At 31.0% G+C, this 27811-nt stretch overlaps 2 protein-coding genes across 4 annotated transcripts; both read left to right on the top strand.

The window, feature by feature from the left end:
* The first annotated feature begins 6031 nt into the window (after nucleotides 1–6031).
* On the top strand, nucleotides 6032–10719 carry LOC107421552 (metacaspase-1). Of its 3 annotated transcripts, none has more exons than XM_060820169.1 (5): nucleotides 6048–6777; nucleotides 7868–8087; nucleotides 9154–9265; nucleotides 9801–9992; nucleotides 10380–10719. In XM_060820169.1, the coding sequence occupies exons 1-5, from the start codon at nucleotides 6363–6365 to the stop codon at nucleotides 10437–10439; spliced, it is 999 nt and encodes a 332-aa protein (XP_060676152.1). In that variant the 5' UTR covers nucleotides 6048–6362; the 3' UTR covers nucleotides 10440–10719. The 3 variants fall into 3 exon arrangements, with proteins under 3 accessions (XP_060676153.1, XP_060676152.1, XP_060676151.1); XM_060820168.1 differs by having other exon boundaries at nucleotides 6171–6777; nucleotides 7760–8087; XM_060820170.1 differs by lacking the exon at nucleotides 9801–9992 and having other exon boundaries at nucleotides 6032–6777; nucleotides 7760–8087.
* Nucleotides 10720–20725: 10006 nt separating this feature from the next.
* On the top strand, nucleotides 20726–24012 carry LOC107421517 (metacaspase-1). The gene is given in 3 exon segments (XM_060811647.1): nucleotides 20726–21627; nucleotides 22721–23048; nucleotides 23609–24012. Coding segments are annotated over 3 exon segments (591 nt in total). The 5' UTR covers nucleotides 20726–21401; the 3' UTR covers nucleotides 23646–24012.
* Nucleotides 24013–27811: the final 3799 nt, after the last annotated feature.

The following is a 27811-nucleotide window of genomic DNA, read 5'->3' as shown; positions in this document are numbered from 1 at the left end:
AAATTGTTGTGAAATGTATCTTTGTCAGATATCTGAATTACCGTGTGTCCTTGAAAACATTGTTTGGGGTTGGCTGTAAAATGGATAGTTGTTGATCAATTTGTTTGTTTTGGTACTCTTTAAAGAAATGAAATGATATTGCATGCTACGAATCCATGCTGTGTGTTTTTATTTTAGTTTCTGCATCGTAAAATATTCGAATGTCTGGTTGCCTGGATCATTAGTATTACTAAAGTTGAAAAGTTGGTTCATTTTTCCTAGTATAATGTACATTTCCTTTTATTGGCTGTAATGGTATTAAGCATTATTTTTAGTTTGGCAGGTGATTTGCTATGTCAAAGTGCTTACTTTTCATTGGCTTTCAGTAGAATGCAGAATTTAGCTGTAGAAATGGGTTTTAATATGGTGATAAGAGGTTTTTCTAGAGTGGCACCCTAGATCTGAGGTAATAAAGGCCTGTTTTATATATATATATATATATATATTATTGTCCATTTTGGTACAATAGAATTGAGATGGTGATCATCTGTGTACTGCCTCGTAGCTTTAGGAAATGGTAGATTTATTATGAAATCCACAAAAAAAAAAATAAAAAAAAAGTTGAGATGGCTAAATTATTCTGTTCTAAATTTCATTGAACTCCCGCTCCATCTCTCTCTCTCTCTCTCTATATATATATATATAATTTTTCTAAAATGGATGAGGTTGCCCACTGAATGGTGGGTGACACATTTTGTGGGACGTAGAACCACATTCTTCTTTCTTTTTCTTCCTCTTCTTCTTTTTATTTTTATTTTTTAATTATTTTTTTCCCCCTCTTAAGTCCCACACCATTCGGTGGGAGATTTAGTCCACTGTGGGTGTTTCATATGCAATTAGAGGCAAAGCAAGTAATAAATAAAATTTTCCAATATTTTTCAGAAAAAAATGTGTGATGTTTTGAAGGAAGAATATATTGCCATGCATGACTTGGAAAAAAGAAATAGGAAAAAGCACGAACTGTATCTTGGCAAAGAAATTCAATTAGAGAATAATATCTAAATATATTCGGTTTTGAAGAATAATTGGTTCGATTAACTGTATTATAGCAAAAGCAAAGGACCAAACCGATTGAAGTGATCGGATTGTGCAACTAAAATATATTATTACAACAGATACCTTTAGCAAATTCAGAAAGCGGTATGACCCGCATCAAAGTTAATGCTTCCTTGGGATTAAATTGGTTTAATAAGAATAAGATATCAAAGTTAATGCTTCTTTGGGATTAAATTGGATTAATAAGAATAAGAATATGAAATAACATATGGCATTATGTTAATTCTCTCTTTCTCTCCATTGACATTATGTTTATACACTTACTTTTAAGCCCATATTAATCATGGTTGCCAGTTTAGCAAATTGCCCATTAGATCAATAATTTTAAGTATGGCATATTTAATATTTTATGTTAATTCTCTAGCCTGTCGAGTAGGCAACTTTGCCTACAGTTACATTTTTGTATATTTATTATGCTCTATATAATATATATATATACAATTTTAATTTTTTTAGGAATAATCTTTTAAATTAAAATAAATGTCTTTTGCAGGGAAAATTTAATGGTTAATTCCGTTTTCTTAGACAATGATCAAGTGCTAATTTTTTCACTTCCAATATCAATAAAAAATTAAATTTAAAATTAAAATGGAAGATATGGTAATGAAGCAAATACTAAATTTATATGAATTCTTGTTATATTTCATGGCTACACTGTTCCAATCATGGGAATCAAAGACACCAAAATAAAAAAAGCGAGGTAGAGTCCGTCAGCTGGAAAAGACAAGGCATCTGATACTTCTTGCTTAGCATGGCAAACAATAAAGCCATGTCGGCAGAGAATGATGCTTGTTACCTTATGGAATGCTATGATCCGCTGTCTTTTTTTTTTTTTTTTTTTTTTTTGTCTTCTGTTATATAGTAAAAAAGTGCAAACTAATCTAACTTTAAAAAAATTGAATCTACCAATAATAAGTTTTATTTTAATAAGTTAATATTAGATCCCACAGATTTTATGCATTGTTTTTTTTCCTTATTTAGGTTTTATTTAAAAAAAAAAAAGTAATTCAAAATAGAATCCAACAGCTGTTTTAAATTCAGGTGACTCAAGCCAACAATTTCAAGAGCATGGGTATTCGAGGTTTCACACTTGGGCCATCCTCACTTATCCAACAATCATTCATCGTTCAATTTTTCAGCCCTTAAATTCTATTTTTTTAATTCAGAGCAAACCAAGAAAATTATAACTAAACTTCCAAATGAATAATTTCCATAACAGATGGCATTTGCTTGTTAATCTAAAAAACAGTTTCCTCTTTTCTTTAAAAATAGAATTATGAGAGAGGCCAGGTTGCCCACTTATGCAATCCATGCATGCAACAATTTGGGATAAAGTCGTATAAAGAAAGCGGTAAATTGCTAACCCATATATTCTGTCTAAAGAATGGTCTTCTCACTATTCATTCCACCCTGTCTAAAGGACGATCTTCTTTATGACAATACAAAAGCAAAAGATAAAAGCAAGGCACAATGAGAATATCTCTAACTTGAAACCCAAAAAGACAACCCAAAAAAAAAAAAAAAAAAAAAAAAGGTTAAAAACACAATTCAAATGCGCAAGCGAGGGGTAAAAGCTGTCCCACTCCCACAAAAGAAAATCTTTAATTGTCTTTATTGTTGTCGCTCAACGTTACTTTAACTTAGCTTTTTAGTTCCAAATTTCCAATACTCTTTCATTTTTTTATTATGATCATTACCATCAAAACTTCATTTTTATATATGTAAATTACTTCAATCGTAGAATACATAAATCTTTTAGCTTTTGAAATTATAAGTAAATGAGCATGAATTTCTAGAACGTACAGTGGGAGAGGGGGGATAACTGATCATAGATATTTAAAAAAAAAAAAAATTATAAACTATATATATATATATATATATAACAAATACATATATATTTGCAAAACTTAAACTTACAAAATTAATATATTACATTTAGAGTTAATTTTTATTTTTATTTGGTCCTCTAAAAAAGATTTATAAAAGTGTAATTAAACAAAAAAGAGAAAAGAAACAAAAAAATTTGGTCAATTAAACATGAAGACACGATGGCTAAACGTTGAAATATTTATTTCATGCATGTATAAGCCATAAAGATGTTGTCCACCTTAACCATCATAAGTGACATATTCGTTTTAGTATATAAAAAAAAAATATATATATATATATATATATATATATATATAAAATAAGTGACGTATTCGTTAACCTGCTAGAGTATGAATGTCCAAATGTCGAAAGGTGGACCTACGAGAAAAATTTAAGAACATTCAAGCTATATTTCTTACATATATACATAAATATATATATATATATATATATGTATTAAAGTAGAGGTTGGGAATGCTTTGACAAGATTCGTTTTTTTTTTTTTTTTTTTTTTTGGTTAATACAAACACATTATAATTAATTAATAATTGTAATTAATTTGGATTATGTCTTTAAAAGAGCTTAGGAAATGAGTGGGGCAATATTTCGCCACTGAACTGGACCATATATTTAATACATTGCCCCATATTCAAAGTAATGGTTCAAAACAAGCCTCTCTTTTCATTTAGCTTAGGAATTATTCTTTTCCATTCAGATTAGGAATTATTGTTATGACCAAAACTGTAGCATATTTTATACTTTGACCATTAAAGTAAAAAAACCTACACATTACCCCCTTTAGATTAGGAATTATTTTTTTATTTTTCATTTTCTTACCATTTTCATCAGTTTAGTCAATAATACATTTAGAAAAATAAATTTGATAACATTGTTCATATATAATTAATGTATGACTAATTTTTGTCTAATTTATTAGAGAAAACTGCTTGATTAGAAAGCAAACAAAAGAAAGAAGTAATAGTTAAAGAGACATATATAATACAAGAGGTTTTGTGGTTTAACGGTAAAATACAAACAAAAAAAGGGTATAGTTCAGAAGTTAAAGTATGTAGCTACCCTCAATTAATTAATCGTTTTCATATCATAATGTAATAAATAGCTAATTAGTTCGATCTTATATGCAATGCAGGAAATTGAAAATATACGACATTGAAGATCTGTGATTGTGTGGCACTTATTTATTAATATTCGGTGTCAGAGTAACAAAACTGCAATATTTATAACTCCAAAATAGATTTGCTGCTTAGGTGGAATAGTTACATGGCATGAGGGCTAGCATATTAATATATTTTATGAATGTGGTGAAGTGTGTGATGTGTAAATGAGCTAGAGCTGAAAACATTCTTTTTCTTGAGAAAGTTGTCTAGCGAGAGTCCATTAGCTTGTTTTATGATATGCCATTGATAAGCTGTTCTAAGCTTAAATCTATATTCCTCTTGAAAGTTATAAATCTATATTTCCTTATTTTTGTCCGAGAACGTAGGTTGCTTCACTTGCAGCTAAACCATGTAAAATCCTTGTGTTAACTCCTACATGTTCCTCTTGTTATTTCTCTGTGAGTCAATGTTTAAATTTGGTTTTATACACTTGTTAACCTAACAAGAACCAATGGCATTTGAAATCTCAAAGTGACCCCCAGAAAGTTTGTATAGTCTACTACATCATGCTTCAATAATATGCTGGCAAGAAAAAGAAGGGCTTGAATGTTGACAGCTATGACATGCTCCAAGGGACTGTGTTATCTTTTACTAAAAAGGCATGGACTTTTTTGTGTTTTCACTATAATATTGATTCCTCCGTTTTGTTGATTTTGATTGTGAAGTGCGAACATCAATGGACGATCCATATGAAGATAAAAGCAAAAGTGTAACAGCAATCTCTTAAGCATTTTTTAATAAAGTTTTTTTCTCCTTCCTTTTTTTTTTTTTTTTTTTTTTTTTTTTGCTTAGAAATACCTTAAGGAAATAATCGAGAATTAAATATATGCATTTTTTTTTTTGAATTTATATATATGCATTTGGATATGAAGTTTGTGAGTGTTGGGAACTTGTAAAAGATGAAGCAGAAATGCTTTTTATAAGCTGCAAAAGCGCGAAATGATTAGTCTTCGATCAAATTTAACATTGACTAATGAATTTTAAAGCAAGATCTGGCTGGGAAAGTCTAGCTAGCTGTGCTTTGGCTGAAGTCCATATATATATATTCTTAAATTGGCTACAAAAATATTGGATGTTTTGAAAAAGTATTAGTACTTCTATTCTAATATATATTGTGGTTTTTCAAGGATCGATGAATCTCTATGACTCCATCCATAGAAATCCTTCAAGCAACTTATGATTTTTCTGTTTTTCACATTTACAGAGAATGTAATAAATGTTATTAGATTATTGCTTGACAGCCTTAACCAGAATTATATGAATTAATAAGTTTTTGAGTTCTTGAAAGAGCTCTATATATAGGGAATTTTGCACACATTCCAAAAGAATGGTTAAATGCATGAATATATTACAAATGTTCTATTATCTCCTAGCGAAGATATGTTAATTTGTATTAAAAGTAGGATGCACAGGACCATATAAAAATTTAAATGCTTTTTCCATATTACATTTTTAAAATGAAAAAAAACATTAAAGAATTAATATGTAAAATCAAATAGAACGCTGATCCAATTTTTACTGTCTACCTTATATTTTTTAAGATAAAATAAGAGATATAGTTCCAAAAAATCACTTCTGAGTGTATATATCTAGTTTCCTTTTTCTTTTTTCTTTTTGGGATATAGCCAGCCGCCCGTGGGATATTGTTGGCCGCCCCTGGTACAGTAATAGTAATGATAATAATAGAAAATGAAAAAGATATTCAATAAAATCATAACCGCCCATTAATTTGAAAATGAAAAATAATAATCGGTCACCTCATGAACAAATATCTAATCAGATATTTAATACTGAACGAAAATTAAATCGCCACAAGAAATGGAAATCTTGATTCCGAAATGGGCTGTGAAATCATCATGAATTGATCTCGTGATCATCATTTAGCTTAGCTTTGATGAAAAGTTATATCCATGAACCGCCTATATATAATTAACCATTCGATTAAATGACCCTGGTCTCTTTTTATTTATTTTTTATTTTTTTATTTTTTTGCTTATATATAATTAACCATTCGATTAAATGACCCTGGTCCCTTTTTTTTTTTTTTTTTGGGGTTTCTCTTATTTGCTCTTGGCCTTATTTATACCTGAATATCCCTATTTCCATATTTCATCATCACGATCTCCCTAAAGCTCTTTCACATATTGTCATCATCTTTTCCTTTTCCTTCATTTTCCTGCAGCCCCGGAGTTATCTCAGGCAACTTTGGATCATACATATATGAATTACGACAACATAAAATGCAAAACATGCGGTGCTTCTACTTTGGTGCCTCCAACAGCTTATCAACAACGCTGCTCCCAATGCAATAAGATCAATTACATGACACCGAAGATACAGCAGCCCTCTGCTAATAATAATAATGATCAATATCAGTGTCCCTTCTTTAGAGCTTTTGCTTCCAAATGCTGTAAAGACAAGAAGCTCAAATCTCCTTACCCAGGTTCTCTCAACAATATTCATAGCTCCTCTGATACCACTTCTAGACGATCGAATAAGCGTGCTCTTCTTTGCGGGGTGACCTACAATACAAGGAAATACAAGCTCAAAGGAACTGTTAATGATGTCATCAACATGAAAGAGTTGTTGATTAATCAATTTCATTATCCTCCGGAGTCCATTAAAGTCATGACAGGTAAATAAATTAATTAGCTTAATCTTTGTTTAATATGTGGTATTCCTTTTGCTTTATGTTCTTTGTTTGGTTCTGTTTTTTTTTTTTGGGGAAAATTATTTTAACAAACTATTAATGATTATTTTTCTTCATGGATATTATTCTCATTTTGGTACTAATTAATTTGATTGTTTGTTAAGAACGAATAAGGCTTGGATATCTTTGATATAATAATTAAGAGCATTTTTAGTAATGATTGAATTGCTTTTTATATATTATAAAAATTAACATTGTCTAAATTTAGATAGTATATAAATTTTTGTATTTTGAAATTTTTAATTTTTTTTAAAAAAAGTTTTTTTTTTTTACGTTTAAAAGAATTTTTAAAAGTGAATGTTCATCTTAATGTCTATGCGATATCAAATTAATATTCATTATAAACACTATCATTTGAAAGTAATTTTTTAAAATTACTTATTACAATCCATATTTTCATTTAAGATGCTTGAAGAGATCCAAAGAGCATTAGGAGGAGTGGATAGGTAGATGAGAAATGAACAAAAGCTAGAGAAAGGAAAAAAGAAAAAAAAAATAGTCTCCGGGACCATATTTGTACAGAGGCAAAGATAGTACAAATGGGTTTTAAGATATATATATATATATATATATAAAGACAGATACAAGCAAGAATAATGTGGAAAAGGATATATGCTCTGCAAAAAGATTATATCTTTAAGATTCTCTTAAGGTTAAAGGGAATTGAATTCTTTTCGCACAGCAAATTAAAGTAAAGAATAATTAACATTTCTTCAATGTCATATTCTCTTTATAAGATTATATCACCATAGTGTGTCTGTGGTTCGGGTATATATACGTGTATAGGTTGTTATTTTTTTTCTTTTTTTTGGTAATAATATATAGGTTGGTTTTGTTTGGTTTAAAAATTGTTAATTAGTTTGTGAAATTTTAATAATGAAAAGCAAAATATATATATTGTGTGCAGAATATGAGAAAGGGGAGTTTATTCCAACAAAGGAAAACATAAAAAACTCCCTAAAATGGCTGGTGGATGGTTGTAAAGCTGGAGATTCACTGGTGTTCTACTTCTCAGGGCATGGCTTAAGGCAGCCTGATTTCAAAGACGATGAAAAGGATGGATTCGATGAAACTATTTGTCCCGTTGATTTTTTGAAGGAAGGAATGATCCTCGACAATGATATAAATACAGACATTGTTAAGCCCCTCAAGAAGGGTGTCACCCTCCATGCCATTGTCGATTCTTGTCACAGTGGAACTATTCTCGATCTTGTCCATGTCTACAACCATCACAAGTTAGCACTCTATTCTTCTACTTTAAATTTTCCTTTGCGTTTTGATAAGCAAACTCAACCCGCAAAAGGTTGATCCATCAATTAATCGGGTTGGACTGGGCCTCACGAGACCCAACCCATGTGGACAATTTTAAATGGATTTTAGGTTTTCAAAATATTAAATTTGAAATGAATGGGGTCGGATTGGATTGGGGAAAACCCGTTGGATTTCCCATGCGATATTAAAAAAAAAAAAAAAAACATATATATATATGGTAGACATTCATGTTTTTTTGGAGTTTTTATCCCCCTTTAACCACGTCAGATTGTATTAGGGCATGAAATCCTACGGGTCAGATTGGAATTCTTCGAATCTGATTTTATTCAATCTGATTGCCATTCCTCGTACAATTGCATTGTCATGCAACAATGCATAGGTGGATGGAATTCATTAACAAAGAATCTTATTATTATGCTTATCAAGTTGTGAATTTAATAGACCATGATTAAGCACATAGTGTTACAAATACTGAGTTTTGAAGTTCCACCCTTAAAATATTAACACTTAAAGTTTAATAACCCAATTTTCATGTATTATTATTTAGGATCTCTAAATTCAACCGATGCTTGGAACTTAGCACATTCTAACAACAACGCTCAATAATTCCGCTGATGGAATTTTACGTCCTAAATTACTATGATTTTTTGTTGCACGCTTGCTACTTTTTAAAAGGCCTAAGGTAGGTTGCCCTGAAAAAGCAGAATTCAAAAGGCCGAAATAGAGGGCTTTTTTTAATTATTTTTTCTTGGTAGTAGAATAATGTATATTTTGAGTATTTCATATTGCAGCATATTTGAGTATTCGTTCAATGATTATAGAATTTTGTTTCTTTTTGTTTTTTTTGTTTTTTTTCCTTTTTGTTTGGTAAATTGGAAATTGATGATTGATTGCAATTGCTTTATCAATTCATTGGCCTCGTAATACTAAATATCTGGAAAATGTTATCATTTTATATTATTTCTCTTAAGAGTGTAATTTTCCAGCTTATAAAGAGAATTTATACGATTCTTTGGTCGAGGGTTTCAGGGCCATGTGGGAAGACAATAGCCCTCCATCAGGAATTGACAAAGGTACTGGTGGTGGATTGGCGATTTGTATTAGTGCTTGCAATGATGACAAATTGGCTGCTGATACCTCGGTAAGGTTAATCGGCTTACATATACTTACATTTTAATATACATAATTTTGCTATTATAACATAATTTCAATAAATTACCCTCTAATTACATTAAAATACTGAGTTAATTATTGGAATTACATATAATTTGATGGCCAAAATTACCCATCATAGTAAAACTGCTCAAGATTACCCATTATAATAAACAGAGTCAATTTCTTATCGGCGATTATGACGTAGTTGATTAGTCATGAAGGCTTATGCGAGTATATGGCGATGCGCTTATTTATTTATTTACTTATTTTTTATGCATTAGCAATTTTTATTTGAAGTTAAATTAAATCTAAAAGCACATATAGGATATAAAATCCTTAACGTGTAATCATCCTTTATTTATTAAATAAATTAGGGATGATTCCTAGTTAAAGAATTCTTATATATACAAAAGATTAAAATATAAATTAAATACTTCTCTATGAAAATGAAAAATTAATTAAATCCAAATGATAGATCTAATTATATGTATATACAAAATAAATATTGAAAATGGTGGCAGGCTTTCGGTACTGGACAAAAGACGATGAATGGTGCGATGACATTCATTCTTTGTCGAGCATTGAAGCAAAACCCAGACATAACGTATGGGGCTCTCCTTGACACGATGAGTGAGGCCATCCAACAAGTCAATGCACATAGGTGCCTCCAATCGAGCATCTGTAGAAAAATATTTCGTCACAAAGTTATACAGGTTTCGATACTTAATTTCCCTATTCATGCAATAATTATTGCATATATATATATATATATATATATATATGTACACACGAAGTAACCAAATAGTTTTGAAATTCTATCAATTGAATTTTTTTTGTTTTCCTCTGTTGTAATCTTAAAATTTGTCATCAATTAGCTCCTTATTGCAACTACAGGTAGTTCCTATGACGAAATTAAACTACAATAAATATTTTCCAAAAACCAAATAACATCAGGGGAGAGGTGATTGGTGTTGTTTATAGAACTTATATACTCATGAAATGTATTTTGATTAATTCACATAATTCATTATTCAACAATTAATTATTGAAATTAAACAATAGTTTTACATTTGATTATATATATATGTATACTTATGCAGGAACCTATGCTATCGTCCTCTGAAAAATTTGATGTAAACACAAAGAAATTTATTCTGTGATGCTCATCGTTAATCAAGCTGTTCGGACCAGAACATGGAACAAGGATAGCTGTTCTCTCTCGAAGATCATGGAACCTTCACTCTCTTTGTTTCTATTTTTTATTCTTAATTACTTTTAATTTTGCAATGTATGTAGATGTGTTTATGTGATATAATGTCCATTTACGGTCAGCTACGAACAAATTAGTTTTCTTGATTTGGAGAGTTTTTGGAGTGACGCGGGAAAAAAAGGAAAATAAAGCTGAAATTAAAATAATATCTATAGATTTTATGGGATTAATACATTTCCTCATAATAAATCACCTAATCTTTTGTATGAAGGCTTGTTTTAATGATATGAGAGAGTTGAAGAAATTGTATTCAAATATTGTTATAAACAAATAATGACTAGCCATCTCGATAAAATAATAACACATTATTTAAATATGTTTTAATTTTTTAAAAAACAAAATCTAAATATAGAAAAGAGCAATTCATAAAATGTGTATGAAAATCACCGGTTATTATTTGTATTATGTTATGTAAGAGGTATAAAATGTGCATCCTCTATCCCATCCTCCATGTCCAAATTAGATGATTTGTAAACCATTACTTTTATATGATCTTTTTTTTTATAAAATTTTTGACATGTAATAAAAATTATAATAAAAAAATCAAAACATTAAATCACATCAATTATTTTTAATTTTTTTTTATTATTTATCATTATTATTGATTATCATTAGTTTAGATGATAAATTCTAATTAGGATATTTATTAAATATTATTTTATAATTCTAAAAATAAACTTTTTAATGATAACCAATTAAAATATATTTTACATATAAATTCTAGGGACCAAATGCTGACAAACAACAATTTTCAATTTAAAGTTATATAAAAAATTTGTAAAAAGATAATATAGAAATAGATGGCTCAAAAACCACCTATTTTTTTCTCATTTTCCTGTCCCATTAAAAGATTGACACATCATTTACAAGATTTATGGAAAACTGAATTCTCTCACTACCGGTTTTCTCTTTTGTTCAACCTCTGTGTATTTTCCTCTATTTCCACACAATATTTTACTTCAGCTTCTTATATGATTTGATTTCTCACATCTAAACGGGCAAGCTTTATTCTTATTTATTTTTATAGTATTTGCAAGCTTTTTCCTTCTTACTGTATTGCACACTTTATTTATTTATTTATTTTTATTTGTTAATTTCACCCATGGTTAAAAACTTAAAAATATTACCTAGTTTTTAAGCGTTTGGTGGCATGAACTTCTTGAATACTGCATATGGTGACTCTTCTGACTTTTTGTTCCCTTTCTTTCTCTTTCTTTCCTTCTCCTGTGTGGTTTTCAAATCTTACTATTTTGTACATGGCTGCTAAGTAGTTGGGAATCATTCATGGGATGGGCACATAAAAGTTTTAAGATAGATTTAACATTGCTGAAATCACCAAATTCTGTTTCTAGATGATTTAACCGTTGAAGTAAAATGCAAGAGAAGAGAAAATCTGGAAAACCATGGAAAGGGTATACGACAAATAGAAAAGAAACCAGGGAATCAAAACTCTCTTACCTTTATGTCAGGACCCATCTAGAATTTCTTCCCCGGAACCCTAGACAAGCCCTGATCCCAGGGAAATACCACCGAACCTTCCAACGGAAAATCCGGCAGCACCTCCCCTAAGGGTAGGACTTACAAAAAAATTACCTGCACTAAAAACACACTTCTATAAACATCCCCTTATTCCTCCCACAATACTATAAATGGTTCCACAAATTACAGCACTTCACAACAAAAACAGCAGCAACCCAATGCATAAACAAAAACTACACGTTCAATACAATATACAGAGCATTATACAATTAAATGTAGAATTTATACAATGACAAATGAGAAGTAATACAAGATAGAGAGGAAAAAGGGAAGAAAAACTTCTTGAACCTTCGGCAACGAACTGAGACGTTGGGCTTGCCCCGGACAATCAACGTCTCCAACCTGGATCTAGGGGAACGGAATTTAAGAGTGTGAGATGCTAATCATCTCAGTGAGTGACCCTAACTACTGAACACCTTTAATATTAATAGTATACCAAATAAAAGGATTTAATTAATCAATACCGAACAATTAAATAAATAAATAAATAAACATTTGAAGTAGCAATTTCTCTCAAAACCCTCACTATTCACTCCGTTGGAAATGTTCTCCTCTTAAAATATTTTCATAAAACCCAATATTCGTACTTCTCGAAAACCAAGGAATCAAACCATTTGATAAACAATAAATAATAAATACCCCAATATATAATTAAAATGTAATAAATTATAATAAATAATTTTGTACTCTTTGGGGTTTGAAACTTTATCTGAAAATTATACCTGACACACCACACCATATACCAGTAATGCCCTCCGATACCCAGCATCCCGAGCACCGACTGGCGGGGAGATTAAAGAGAGAAACTTGCAAACGGCACTTCGGCGTCCCGACTGTACCGCTGCTAAAACCATCTCCCAGCCAAGGAGGGGGGCGGCTGTGGCCAAAAACAAACTTGCCTGCCCACGGTCCAATGGCAACAATGGGAGAAATAATACCTGCGCGCTAAACCACATAATACTTGCGCGCTACCACATGTCCATACACCAGAACACCAATACTGTATGGGTGCGTCTAAAATACTCGTTATTAACCAACCGTACCATTTTCCAAAATTACCGTGGGAAATACATTAAATTCTCACACTTACCATCCCACATATTTTTATTTAACTAAACCGGTACGAAACCTCGATAATAAACAACCACAATTTTCTCGAAGTACGAGATTATACAATAAAAATACCGCGGGCATAATTTATAAAATTTAAACAAATATTTTCATAAAATATTTAACCCAATTATGCCCGATAATAATACTTAAAACCACGTACAATTATTACCGAAATATAATTTGCTCATGCATAACAAATAATTTAAACCACAGTAAAACCATAACCAAATTGTACCACATGAGCAGAATTTATTCACACACAGTCAAATAAATTAATATTTTAATCGGGTAAATAATACCCGGTACCCGGGGGGTCAAACACAAACGTTATCTAAAATAGTCGAATAATATACCGAATCGAAGCTTGAGCGACGAGGATTACAAATCCGGTCTCCATCGACCCCAATTCCGCCGGAGATGGCCGGAATTTGGCCGGAAAGCTTCGGCCGGATTTAAACTTGAGGGATCTTTCAAACGGTGGGGATTTTGGGCAATCTAACCCCGGAAATGGACTCAGAGGGGTCAAAAATGATGCAATAGAGGTATGGGTCGGGCTGGGTTGGTCGGAAACGGCGAGAATCACCGGAAAAACGTAACCGGCCGCCGCCGACTTCACCGGCCCGATCTGGGCGCGTCCGGCGGTGACTGGCCGGAAAATTTGGAGGCCGAGATCGCGAGGAGATGGGCTACACCGGTGGCCGGCGCGTGTGGCATTCCGGTGACTGAAATCCGGCCAACCGATCTGTCAAACAGAGAGAGGGAAAGAGTCAAAGGAGAGAGAGAGAGAGAGAGAGAGAAAATAACTGCTGGTGTTTTGATGGCTCGGGGAAGAAGAAGGGAAGAAGAAAAAAAAAGAAAAGAAAAGAAAAAGGAGGTGTTTTCCCACATGGGGAAAAGAAAAGAAAAAGAAAAAGAAAAAGAAAAAGAAAAGAAAAAGGAAAAGAAAAAGAAAAAGAAAAAAGAAAATAAAAATAATCAAATAATCAAATAATAATATTATTATTTAAAATAATAATAAAAATAATTCGATATTACACATGGTTGACATGTGGATTCTCAGCATGGTGACACATGGTCACCTTCATTAAGTCACACGTGGCACATCGTTACGCGTTTTAAAAATAATATTAAAATAATACGATATTTGAAAAACTCTACAGGTTCATAACTTCCAAACCACATGTCCAAATCGGACGTGCCGCTAGTCTACGGACTCGTATTGATGAGCACTTCACAACCATGCATGAGTCAAAGCTCAACTTTGCATGAATAAAAAGTCAACTCTGACACCCCTTGGACAGTTTGGACCTCAACTTGTTTTGCTCATAACTTCCAAACCGTAGCTCTGTTTTCAACGTACTACTAGTCTACGAACTCGTGCCAACGTGTACTTCGTAACGATACCTCAGTCAACCTAGAATTCCAACTGGATCAAAAAGTCAACTTTTGACCCCTTCGGTCAAAGGTCAACAGTCAACCTCGGTCAACGTGCAAAAATTCCGACATGGTTCGGGACGGGATGTTACATTTAATTAAGATTTTAGATGACATGTCAGTTTTTCATTGAGGGGAGGGAGACCAAAGAGGACAAATGATCCGGGTCCTCAAATTAATCTACCAAAAATATATCAGCTCTCAATTTAATGATAAATTCAACTTTATATAATTTGACTAAAAAATTATTTTTAAAAAAAAGTTAGATAATTTTTTTTTTCCTACAGCAATTCACTATGTATGCCATTCTTCATAAGTTTCTCATCCTTATCATATCAAAACTCTATATACTAGGCTCATATATAATTAATTTCAGACTATATATGCTATACACAGTTACAGGAAATATATAAGAAAACCTTTTTAATCAGATGAAAAAAAAAATTCCAAATTCGAACTAAGTAAATGACAAAAGTATATACGTATATTGAAACAAATCATCAAATGAAATTTAGAGAGTTTCCAAAACTAAAAATTTCATGCTAATCTGATAAAAAGAAATCCAAGAAATATAAAAAATATCTAAAAGAAAACCATTAAAAAAGAAAAGTTTTAGATGAGTGAGATCCATTGGAAAAGGAAAAGTAAATGTTGAGGTGCAGCAGTTGATTAAGCTAGTTTTATAATTGTACCAATTGATTTTCCCTATCGTAATCTTAAAATTTGTCATCAATGCTCCTTATTGCCAACTACAAACGGTTCCAAAACAATGACGAAACTAAAGTACAATATCGGTTTAATGATGTGGAGCTGAACTTCTTCTAGTGGAGCAAATTTTCAGTGCTCCCGGAAACATTGGAAATTTTTTTCCCTCTATTGGCTTTCCCGTTTCTCTTAGTGCTTTTTTTTTTTTTCATATTGTTTTTATTTTTTATTAATTTTTTTTAATACCTATCCTTTTTTCTTCTTTTCTTCTTTTTGGACTGACTGTTGATATGATAAATGTTAATGTAAAATGTAACACCTCGTCCCAAATCGCACCGGAATCCGTGCACGTTGACCGAAGTTGACCGTTGACCGAAGGGGGTCAAAAGTTGACTTTTTGCTCTAGTGGGAATTTCAAGTTGACTAGGGTACCGTGGCGAAGTGCATGACGCCCTGAGTCCGTAGACTAGTAGCACGTCGAAAACGGAGCTACGGTTTGAAAGCTATGGATGAAACAAGTTGCGGTACAAACTGTCCAAAAGGTGCCGGGAGTTGACTTTTTCTTGTGATGTAATTTTGAGTTGACTCTTGTATGGTTGTAAAGTACTCGTCGATATGAATTCATAGACTAGCGGCACGCTTAAATCGGACATGTGGTTAAAAAGTTACGGACGTTTGAAATTCGCCGGGTACCGTATTATTTTAATATATTTGGCTTTAGTGCACAGTAACGCCACGTGTCAGCTTCTGATTGGTCCACGTGGCATGAACAGTGTCACACAGGGTTTTTATTTGTTAAAACTCTCGGGGAAGAGAGAGAAAGAGAGAGAAGAGAGAGAAAGAGAGAGAGGAGAGAGAAAGAGAGAGAGAGGACCCGCCGGCCGCCGGACTTTTTCAAGTTTTCCGGCCTAGCTACTGTACATGCGCCGGCCATCCAGATTGCCCACCTCATTTCCGGCAAAACCTCCAAATTTCACGGCGAACGGCCGTCGGACGCGCCGGATCGGAGCTCCGAAGTTCGGCGGCGAGTTTTTCCCCTCCACCGCCGGCCACCGCGAATCGACCCTATTCCGGCCGATATACAGTACACGCGCCGTACACCCATCACCCTCTCCTCAAGTCCGGCCTACCCACCAAAAATCACGGCCATCGGACCACCGACGCGCCGGGATCGGAGCGTTTTCCGGCGAGGGGTCGGAAATCTTCAAACGGTGATTTCTCCGCCGTCCGACCTCCGTTTTGCTCACCGCCGGTCCCGTTGGATTGCTCTCCTCACGATCTACAAGTCTGCAAAATTGCACCACCAACGGCTCACCGCCCGCGACGGTTGCCGGTGACCGTGGCGGCCTGCCGGAAATTACTGTTCCGGCGAGTACCCGAAATTCCGGCCAGCTCCAGTCTGCAGTGTTCGACCTCCTGAACCCGAATCCGGCTTCCGTTTCCGCCAATTCGTGATGGTTTGGGAGAATTGTGGAGCCGAAACCCGAAAAGCTTCCCGGCGAAATTCCGACCCCGTCGAGTACGATCCTCGGAAATTAAGACCGGATCTGTGATTAGCATCACTCGAGCTTCGATTCGGTATATGATTCGTAAATTTTAGTTATCGTTTGTGTTTGACCCCCCGGGTACCGGGTATTATTTACCCGATTAAAATATTAATTTATTTGACTGTCTGTGAATTTTGTTCTAGGAGCACCGGTGAGTCGTAGAATTGATCCCGTGGTGGATCATGGGTTAATTGCGTGCTCTAGGTGAGTGACCCACCTTCAAATTAATTTTGGGAAATTAATTGGTGAATATATTATATGTGATTTAAATATTTGGAATTTAATTCCTATGTGCCAAATATTTACTGGATTTATTGTGGAATTATTTATGAAATTATTGGATTTAAGAAAATGTGCATTTTACAAATTTATGCCATGTGAAATTAATTTATGGTTTTGAGAATTTTGAAATTGGTGTGGTTTTAATGTTAAATTGGGCACGATTTGAATTTCAAATTCCAAGGAAAATATTTGGTTATGTTGGTGATTTCAATTTTTATAAAATATGCCCGTGGAATATTATGAGATTTGATTATGATATTTCGAGAAATTATTTATGCTTGGAAAAATGTGGATATTTGAATTGATGGATTTGGGAGTTGGTGGATTTGAAAATCATGGAATTTATGGCATTGATTATAAAGAAATTGTGGAGAATTTCCCGGTTCAAGCGGATGGATTATGCCCGCTATGCTTATGAAAAATGTGAAATTTGTTTTATGATTTAAATTTATGGATTTTATGATTTTTAGATGCACCGTGCACGTACTGGTGTTCTGATTATGTGATATGGTATATGTGATATGGTTAGTGTGCACACGGTTGTGATTAGCTCGCAGGTGGGTGTGATTAGCGCGCAGGTGATGTGATTAGCGCGCAGGTGGGTGTGAGTAGCGCGCGGTTGATATTATGAGGGTGTCCTGTGGATGCCATCGGAGAGGGCGGCCACCCCCCTTTGGCCGGGACACCAGGTTAGCAGCGGCGCAGTGGGACGCCACGCGACCGTATGCCGGTTTCTCTCTATAACCTCCTGTCTGGCAGTACCTCGGGACGCTGGGTACTCTGGCGCCATTGGTATATAGTGGGTGCATCAAATGATTTCAGAACTGTGTTTTAAAAATAAAATGTTTTGAAAATGTATGGGAATTAAAAATTAACTATTACTGTTCTGGTATTTATTTGATGTCTTGGTTTTCGGGGAATATGAATAAAGGGTTTTGTGAAAATGTTTTAAAAGGGGAACTTTTCCAACTGAGAGAATGTAAGGGTTTTGAGAGAAATTATTATTTCAATTTATTATTATTTATCTACTTATTACGGTGGTATTATAGTGTGTAGTAGATAGGGTCACTCACTGAGATTAGCATCTCACACTCTTAAATTCCGTTCCTCTAGGTACCAGGTTGTCGGTGTTCATTCGGAGCGGATCTGACATTCCTTGCTATTTTAGTTCGTGCTGTGCCCTGTTCTTCTTTTATTGCAGTTGCACTATTTCTTCACTCTTGTTGTATTTATTTTGCACTGGATTACTGTATTTATTTTGAAGTGCTGAAATTTGTGGAATCAATTTGTAGTTGCGGGAGGAATAAGGGAATGTTTATAGAAGTGTGTTTTCAGTGCAGGTAATTTGTGGTAAGTAAATCCCTTAGGGGAGGTGCTGCCGGATTTTCCGTTGGAAGGTTCGGTAGTATTTCCCTGGGATCAGGGCTTGTCTAGGGTTCCGGGGAAGGAATTCTGGACGGGTCCTGACATAAAATATATATATATATATATATATGTTATATTGAAAATAGAGGTATCCCAATTCGGGTCATTGGTAAGAGGAAATACTATTGATTTAAAATAAAAATAAAAAATCGAAAAATCCAGTATAGAGAAGGTAATTAAACATAACAAGTCCACACGTAGCTGTATATGAGACCCATGCCAACACAAAAGATAGGGCACTTTCTGATCAAATGGAAGAAAATTCCCAAACTCATGATACTCAAAAAATAAAAAAAATAAAAAAAATCTTGAAATAAATGATAAAACCTAATTTAGAGAGTTCCCGTACTAACATTTCATATGAATCCAAAAATACAAAATCTAACAAAGATATAAAATATCTAGGAAAAAAAATTTTAATAAAAAAAAGTTTTAAATAAGATGTAAATACTACATATATCAAAATATTTGTCAAATAATATACATTAAAATATTATTGATGATCATATTTGTATAATTTAAATATAAAAAGGTAAATTTTAAATAAATAAATAAATTTAAAAACTAATTAATTGCTACACATCACCTAACAAATCATTTAATAAATAAATTTTATAAATATTTTAATAAATCTAATATTGTTGTAAAAATATTCTTTAAAAAAATGTTGAGTGGCTGATATAAAGTTTCAATTCCTTTTATACAAGTAAGATATGATAAAGAAAATTAAGCTTGAGCATATGGGAATTAAAAGAACTTTTTTTTTTTTTTTTTTTACTGGGGAAAAAAACACATTTTCTAATGTTATAGGCGTTATAATAATAAAATTCAAACGACTTGAAATAAGAGTCTTTGTTTTTTTTTTTTTTTTTTTTTTGGTGATGAAATAAGGGTCTATTACCCACTTAATTGGTAGGTTTGGCACATAGTATAAAACTGCACAAAATGTCTTGTATATGATATTAAATACTGCAAATCAATGTTTGATAAACAAACAAACAAATATCAAATCAATGTTTGAAGGGTCTGGGTTTAATTTGCACAAGAAAATCTCCCCAATACCGACAGGGGCGCACATCTATTTCAAACCAAAACCAACCTTTTTTCTTTGTTGTGGCTGGGTTCCACAAATTCAACCAACTTTTTATAATTTTTTTTCTTTTCTTTTTGTTTTTTAGCTTATAATTTCTTATTTTACTTCTCACTTAATAACTCTTTTTATCCAGACAATCATTTTTTATTTCTTTGAATTTTTTTTTTGTTTTTTTTTTTTTTTGGCTGAGTTATTACGTTGTTACTAGCTAGTTTTTATTATATTTTTTTCCAACTTATATTTGTAGAACTTGCTTCTTTTCTAAATTTTATTTTTATGGTAAAAGGGATTGATTATAAACTATTTCCATTGTGTTATATATGAAGTCTTCTTTCTAAATTTTTATGGTAAAAGAATAAATTGGATTTTTCAACTATCTAGTTTTTTAATCATTGGTGGAGAGAATTTAGTGAATTACTCCAAATACAAAATATGGAAACGTGTCTAGAGCTTTCCTCCAGAACCTACCTTCCAACCTAAAGTAGCTAGGTAGGGAAGTAAAAATAATCTTTACTCGTACATCGGCTTTTCTGGTGCAAAATGAGCCATTTCAAATAGATATATTAAATTTTATTTTGAAAGCGTTAAAATTTAAAAAGAAAATTGATTTTTAGAAGTTAATTTTCTAATAATAAGTTTTCTTCTTTTATATTTGATAATAATTAAGAAAATTAAAACTGATAAGTAATTAAATTTAATATTGTTGAATAAATTAAGAATAAATTTATATTTAAAAAAATATACAACTATTTCCCATTGAAATCTTATAATGATGTTTTAAAAGAAGGGAATAATTTCTTTACATGTTTTTTTCGTAAAGGTGGAAATCTAATTCCTTTGATTTACAGTTTCCACCTCAAAATAAACAAAGAAAAATCATTAATTTTCCAAATAAATTAGATTTCCGTTAGTTTTATCATTCTAATGGAACCTTATACTTAAAAGCACGCATGCAGGAATCCAATTCATCCATGTAGAACTATTCAATTAAATATCGACTCTATTTCTAGTAGCATCATAGCTAGTGTCTTCGCATATATTTCATTCACCCTCACATATTGTTTTAATTCATCTTTCTTTCTCCTCAGAAGTCCATAGGAAAATATCTCAGCTGCCACTTAAAAAATATAGATGAAATGCCTCATAAGATGAACATGCAAAAAAAAAAAAGAAGCAATACTCATGCTTATTTGTTACGACAGCCTCATGAGTTTCAATTCAGAGTTTCTCTGCTGTGCTCAAAATGAATGACCACCTCTTACGTACATAACACACCAAGGCTACAACTTTCTGATCATCAACTTAAAAGCTATATAGCTTTTTCCCTCAAGAAATGTTTTCTACCAATTACTTGATCCATAAATATAAGGGGATTAGAACGCGCTGTCCCAAAAATAAACGAAAGGAGATTACAACTCGATGTCCGGAAAACAAACAAGAGCTGGAGATTACAACTCTGTCCAGGAACCAAACAATTGATGATTAGATCTACACAGCACGCCTCTCCGATTACCTCTGCAGGCATGGAGTTAATATCTGATCAGGCACCTATGGATCATACATATATGGATTACTACACCATAACGTGCAGAACATGCGGTGTTCTTGCTTTGACCTTCGTTACAACGCTGCTCTATATGCAACAGCATCAATTGCTTGACACCAAAGATACAGCAGCCCTTGTAACTCCTTGAGAGATTTTGCTTCCAAATACATGAAAGACAAGGAGATTGATTCTCCTCACCCAGATTCTCTCAAAAATATACATAGCTCCTTTGTTACCACGGCTAGACGATCGAATAAGCGTGCTCTTCTTTGCGTGGTGACTTACAATACAAGGAAATACAGGCTCAAAGGAACTGTTAATGATGTCATCAACATGAAAGAGTTGTTGATTAATCAGTTTCATTATCCTCCTGAGTCCATTAGAGTCATGACAGGTAAATAAATTAATCAGCTTAATAGTTGTGCAATATTTGGTATTGCTTTTGTTCATGTTTTTTGTTTGGTTCTTTTTGTTTTTGTTTTTTTTTTTTTTTTTTTTTTGGGGGGAAAATTATTTTAACAAATTATCAATTATTATTTTTCTTCATGGGTATTATTTTCATTTGGATACCTATTAATTTGATTGTTTGTTAAGAATAAATAGGGCTTTGATATTTTTGATATAATAATTAAGAGCATCTCCAATAATGATTATGAATTGCTTTTTATGTGTTATAAAAATTGACATTGTCCAAATTTAAATAATATAAATATACAATCAATTTTAAAATTATTTTTTAATATCACAAAAGTTATTTATGGTTATTAATTTAATTATATATTTTTATTAACTTCCATTTTTGAAAATTTTGATTTTTTTTAAAAGAAAATTTTTCTTCACATTTAAAAGAATTTTTATAAGTGAACATTCATATTGATGTCTAAGCTACATCAGATTATTATTCATTATAAACACTATGATCTGAAAGCAATTTTTTAAAATTACTTATCACAACCCATATTTTCATTTAAGATGCTCTAAGAGATCCAGAGAGGATTAGGAGGAGTGGATGGGTAGATAAGAAAGGAACAAAAGATAGAGAAAGAAAAAGAAAATAGTCTCCAGGACCATATTTGTATAGAGGCAAAGATAGTACAAATGGGTTTTAAGTTATATCTATATATATATATATATATATATAGATGTAGACAGATACAAGCAAGAATAATGTACGGAAAAAGATATATGCTCTGCAAAAAGATTATTTCTTTAAGATTCTCTTAAGCTTAAGGGGAATCGAATTCTTTTCCCACAGCAAATTAAAGTAAAGAATACTTAACGTTGCTTTAATGTCATATTCTCTTTATAATATTATGTCACCATAGTGTGTCTACGGTGTGGGTGTATATACGTATATAGGTTGTTTTTTTTTTCTTTTTCTTTTTTTTTTGGTAATAATATATAGGTTGGTTTTGTTTGGTTTAAGAATTGTTAATTAGTTTGTGAAATTTTAATAATGAAAAGCAAAATATATATATTATGTGCAGAATATGAGAAAAGGTAGTTTATTCCAACAAAGCAAAACATAAAAAACTTCCTTAAATGGCTGGTGGATGGGTGTAAAGCTGGAGATTCACTGGTCTTCTACTTCTCTGGACATGGCTTAAGGCAGCCTGATTTCAAAGACGATGAAAAGGATGGATTCGATGAAACTATTTGTCCCGTTGATTTTTTGAAGGAAGGAATGATCCTCGACAATGATATAAATACAGACATTGTTAAGCCCCTCAAGAAGGGTGTCACCCTCCATGCCATTGTCGATTCTTGTCACAGTGGAACTATTCTCGATCTTGTCCATGTCTACAACCATCACAAGTTAGCACTCTATTCTGCTACTTTAAATTTTACTTTCTCTGCGTTTTAACAAGCAAACTCAACCCGCAAAAGGTTGATCCATCAATCTAAGATAGGATGGCAATCGGGTTGGACCGGGCCTCAAGAGACCCAATCCATGTGGACAATCTTAAAAATGGATTTTAGTTTTTTAAAATATTAAATTTGAAATGAGTGGGGTCGAATTGGATTTGGGAAAACCTGTTGGATATCCCAATGTGATATTAATATATATATATATATATATATATAAGAAGCAACCAAATAGTTTTAAAATTCTATCAATTGATTTTTTTTTTTTTCTCCGTTGTAATCTTATAATTTGTCATCAAGTAGCTCCTTATTGCCAACTACAAGTAGTTCCGATGACGAAATTAAGGTAGTATTAATATTTTCCGAAAACCAAAAAACATCAGGGGAGAGGTGAATGGTACTGTTTATAGAGCTCATATACACATGAAATGTATTTTGAATAATTCACACAAGTCATTATTCAACAATTAATTATTGGAACTAACCAATATATATGTAAAATTATGCAGGAACCTATGCTATCGTCCTCTGAAAAATTTGATGTAAACACAAAGAAATTTGATCTGTGATCTTTATCGTTAATCAAGCTGTTCGGACACGAACATGGAACAAGGATAGCTGTTCTCTCTCGAAGATCGTGGACCTTCACTGTCTTCGTTTCTATTTTTTATTCTTAGTTACTTTTAATTTTGTAATGTTTGTAGATGTGTTTATGTGATCTAATGTCAATTTACGGTCAGCTACCTACAAATTAGTTTTCTTGATTTGCAGAGTTTTTGGAGTCAAGCCGGGAAAAAGGAAAATAAAGCTGAAATTGAAATAATATCTATAGAAATTTTATGGAAGTTATACATTTCCTCATTAAAAAAAAATCATCTAATCTGTTGTACGAACGCTTGTATTAATGATACGATAGCGCTGAAGAAATTGGATTCAAATATTGTTATAAATAACATATATATATATATATATATATTTATTATAAACAAATAATGAGAATCCATTACAATCAAATAATAACCATCATTTAGATATTTTTTAATTTTTAAAAAAACAAAATCTAAATAGAAAAAAGAACAACTCATGTGTATGAGAATCACCAGTTATTATTATATATTATCTTATGTTAAAGGTATAAAATGTGCATCCTCTATCCCATCCTCCATGTCTAAATCAGATGATCTTTAAACTATCTATTTTTAGTTTTTTTCACTCATTTTTTAACCCACGGCAGAAATTATAATAAAAAATTCAAGTATTAAATCACATTGATCATTTTAAAAAAGATTTTATTGTATATTATTAATGATTATCATAAATTTATTTCGTAAATTGTAATTAAAATATTTAATTTATTAAATTTTATTTTAAAATTTTAAAAACAAATTATTTAATAATAACCAATTAAATTATATTTTACATGTAAATCCCAATCTGGCTAATGATAATAAATACCATTTTTATTTTAAAATTTTATCAAAACTTTGTTGAAGAATAATGTAGAAATAGATGTCTTTTTTTCCCCCTTTTTCCTATCCCAATAAGAGATTGACGTCTCATTTAAAATATTTATAGAAAATTATAAAAAATTGAATTCTCTCACTCCGGTTTTCTCTTTCGTTCGCCGTCTGTGTATTTTCCTCTATTTCCTCACAATATTTTACTTCAGCTTCTAATATGGTTTGGTCTCTCATCTAAAGCTGCAAGCTTTATTCTTATTTATTTTTAGTGGATTTGCAAACTTTTTTATTCCTACTGTATTGCACACTCATGGTTTTATTTATTTATTTATTTATTTTTGATAATTTCACCAATGGTAAAAAACTCGAAAATATTACCTAGTTTTTTTTGGTGGCATGACCTTCTTGAATAATGCATATGGTGGCTTTTCTAACTTTTTTTTCCTCTTTCTTTCCGTTTCTCCAGTGGCCAGGTTTCCAAATCTTACTATTTTGTACATTGCTGCTAAGTGATTGGGAATCATTCATGGGATTGGCACATAAATGTTAATGTGTACCTACCCTATTTTTTTTTTTTTTTTTTTTGTTTTTGGACTGACTGTTGATATGATAAATGTTAATATGTATATATATATTATATTGAAAATAGAGGTATCCAATTTGGATCATCGACAACAAGAGGAAATACTATTGATTTAAAATAAAAAAATAAAAAGTAAAATATCGAAAAGTCTAGTATAGAGAAAGTAATTAAACATAACAAATCCACACGTCACCGTATACGAGATCCATGCCAACACAAAAGATCTGACACTTTTTGATCAGATGAAAGAAAATTCCCAAATTCATGATGTTCAAAAAAAAAAAAATACCTTGAAATAAATCATAAAACCTGATTTAGAGAGTTCCCGTACTAACATTTCATATAAATCGAAGAAAAAAGAAAAAAACAAAATATAACAAACATATAAAATATCTAGAAGAAAATTTTTTTTAATAAACAACCAAAAAGTTTTAGATGAGATGCAAATGCTACATATACCAAAATCTTCATAAATTTATTTACTAAATGATATATACTTGAATATTATTGATGATCATAAATATTAATAGATGAACTTTTAAATGGATAAGTGAATTAAAATAAATAAATAAATTAAATGATAGCACATTACATACCATATCATTTGATAAATAAATTAGGTGAACATTTTGATAAATCTAATATTATTGTAAAAATATCCTTAAAAAAAATGTTGAGTCACTTATATAAACTTCTTATTCCTTTTATACAAGTCCGACATGATAAAGAAAAGAGATTGAGCACGAAGGAATTAAAAGCCTTTTTTTTTTTATTTTTTGGTTCAAAAATTTTACTTTAAGGCCAAATGTTAAAATTAAAAGTATTTGACAAAAATCAACAAGTATTTGTTAATCAAAAAATTAATTTTTTTAATCTGTTTTAGATGCTTTTTTAAAAAAATTATTTTTTTAGTTTATATGAAAACTTAATGAGTATTTAATATATTTTTTTTAATTTATATGGAAATTCATTATGCATTTAATATAGTTTTTTTATTTACAGTTAAATACTTATTAACTTGTTAATAAAATTTTTTTTTCAAAAATATCTATTATATAAAATTTTATAAATTAAAATTCTATTTTCATAGATTATATCAAACGGACCTTTGAAATAAGAGTCTATATTTAGCAAAAAATAAAAATAAAAGTTTATCACCCACTTAATTGGTAGGTTTGGCACATGACATAAAACTGCATAAAATGCCTTGTATGATATTAAATAATGCAAATCGATGTTTGATAAACAAACAAACAAATATCAAATCAATGTTTGATATTTGACCCCAAAAAAAAAAAAAAAAAAAACAAACAAACAAACAAATAAAAAAAAATGTTTGATATTTGATAAATAAAAAAAATCAATGTTTAAAATTGATGTGAGACCCGTATAAAAATAATACCACCTCCTAAGGGTCATTGACTCATTGGTTTAAATTGTACAAGAAAAATCTCCCCAGTACCGACTGGGGCCCACATCTATTTCAAACCAAAATCAACTTTTTTTTTTTTTTTTTTTTGGGGGGGGGGGGGGGGGGGGCGCTGGTATCCGCAGATTCAAGCACCCTTTCTTCTTTATTTATTTCTTTTTTTGTTTTTTATTTTTCAGTTTCTTATTTTCCTTCTCACTTAATAACTCTTTTTATCCAAAGAATCACTTTTTATTTCTTTGAATTTCTTCTTTTTTTTTTCTGACTTATTATGTTTTTATTAGTTTTTATTATATTTTTTCCAACTTATATTTATATAAATTGATTCTTTTGTAAATTTTACTTTTAAAGTAAAAGGGACTGATTATAAAGTATAAACTATTTTCATGGTGTTATAGATGAAGTCTTCTTTCTAATATTTTCACCGAAGTTCTAATTATAAATATTGTATTTACAAATTATTTGTTGTTAATTTTTTTTTTTAAAACTAAAATTTTAAAATATAATATTTGATTAAGTATTATTTTTTATATAATTTAATTTTTGTTAAATTACTTAATATAGTAGTAGAAAAAATACATATATATAATACATGTTTATTATATAATTTTATACCTGTACAATGATAATACAATGCAGATTATTATAATACAGACATGCGTACTATGGCAACTGTTGGCTCTATTGCTGACCACAAATAATAATACTTCCATCTTATTACCAAAAAAATAATAATAATACTTCCATCAAATCTATTAACAGTGTATACCCTTTAATGTTTTTTTTTTTTTAAAAAAAAAACAATATATCACACTCTTGGATCATGTAAGGAAGTATTCCAAAAAAAAAAAAAAAAAAGAAAAAAAAAAAAGAAAAAAGTTAAAAAAAAAAAGGATATTTTGGCTTTTTAAAAGTAAAAACAAAAAAATAAGGGCATCGATCCTCAATTCACCTTTTAAAAAGAAAAGCATTTTTTTAACTTTAAAGTATAATAGAGAACGTCATTTAGATTTAAGAGCTTTTTTTTTTTTTTTTTTTTAATTTTATACTTCTTCTTATAAATATTTATTATTTTACGCATTTTCTAATTATTTTATATCTTTCTTTTCCATCAATAATCAAATGGATGACAGTAACATTAAAAACTAGCTAATTACTGTAGTAATGGTGTATAGCATACTAACTTATATTAAATGAAAAAAAATATGGCAATCATGAGGAAAAGTAAATTTGACTCTCA

Source organism: Ziziphus jujuba, chromosome 9, assembly GCF_031755915.1.
Source record: "Ziziphus jujuba cultivar Dongzao chromosome 9, ASM3175591v1".
NCBI lineage: Eukaryota > Viridiplantae > Streptophyta > Magnoliopsida > Rosales > Rhamnaceae > Ziziphus > Ziziphus jujuba.
Note: the sequence above shows the minus strand (reverse complement) of the source record. Positions and strands in the feature narration are given on the sequence as shown.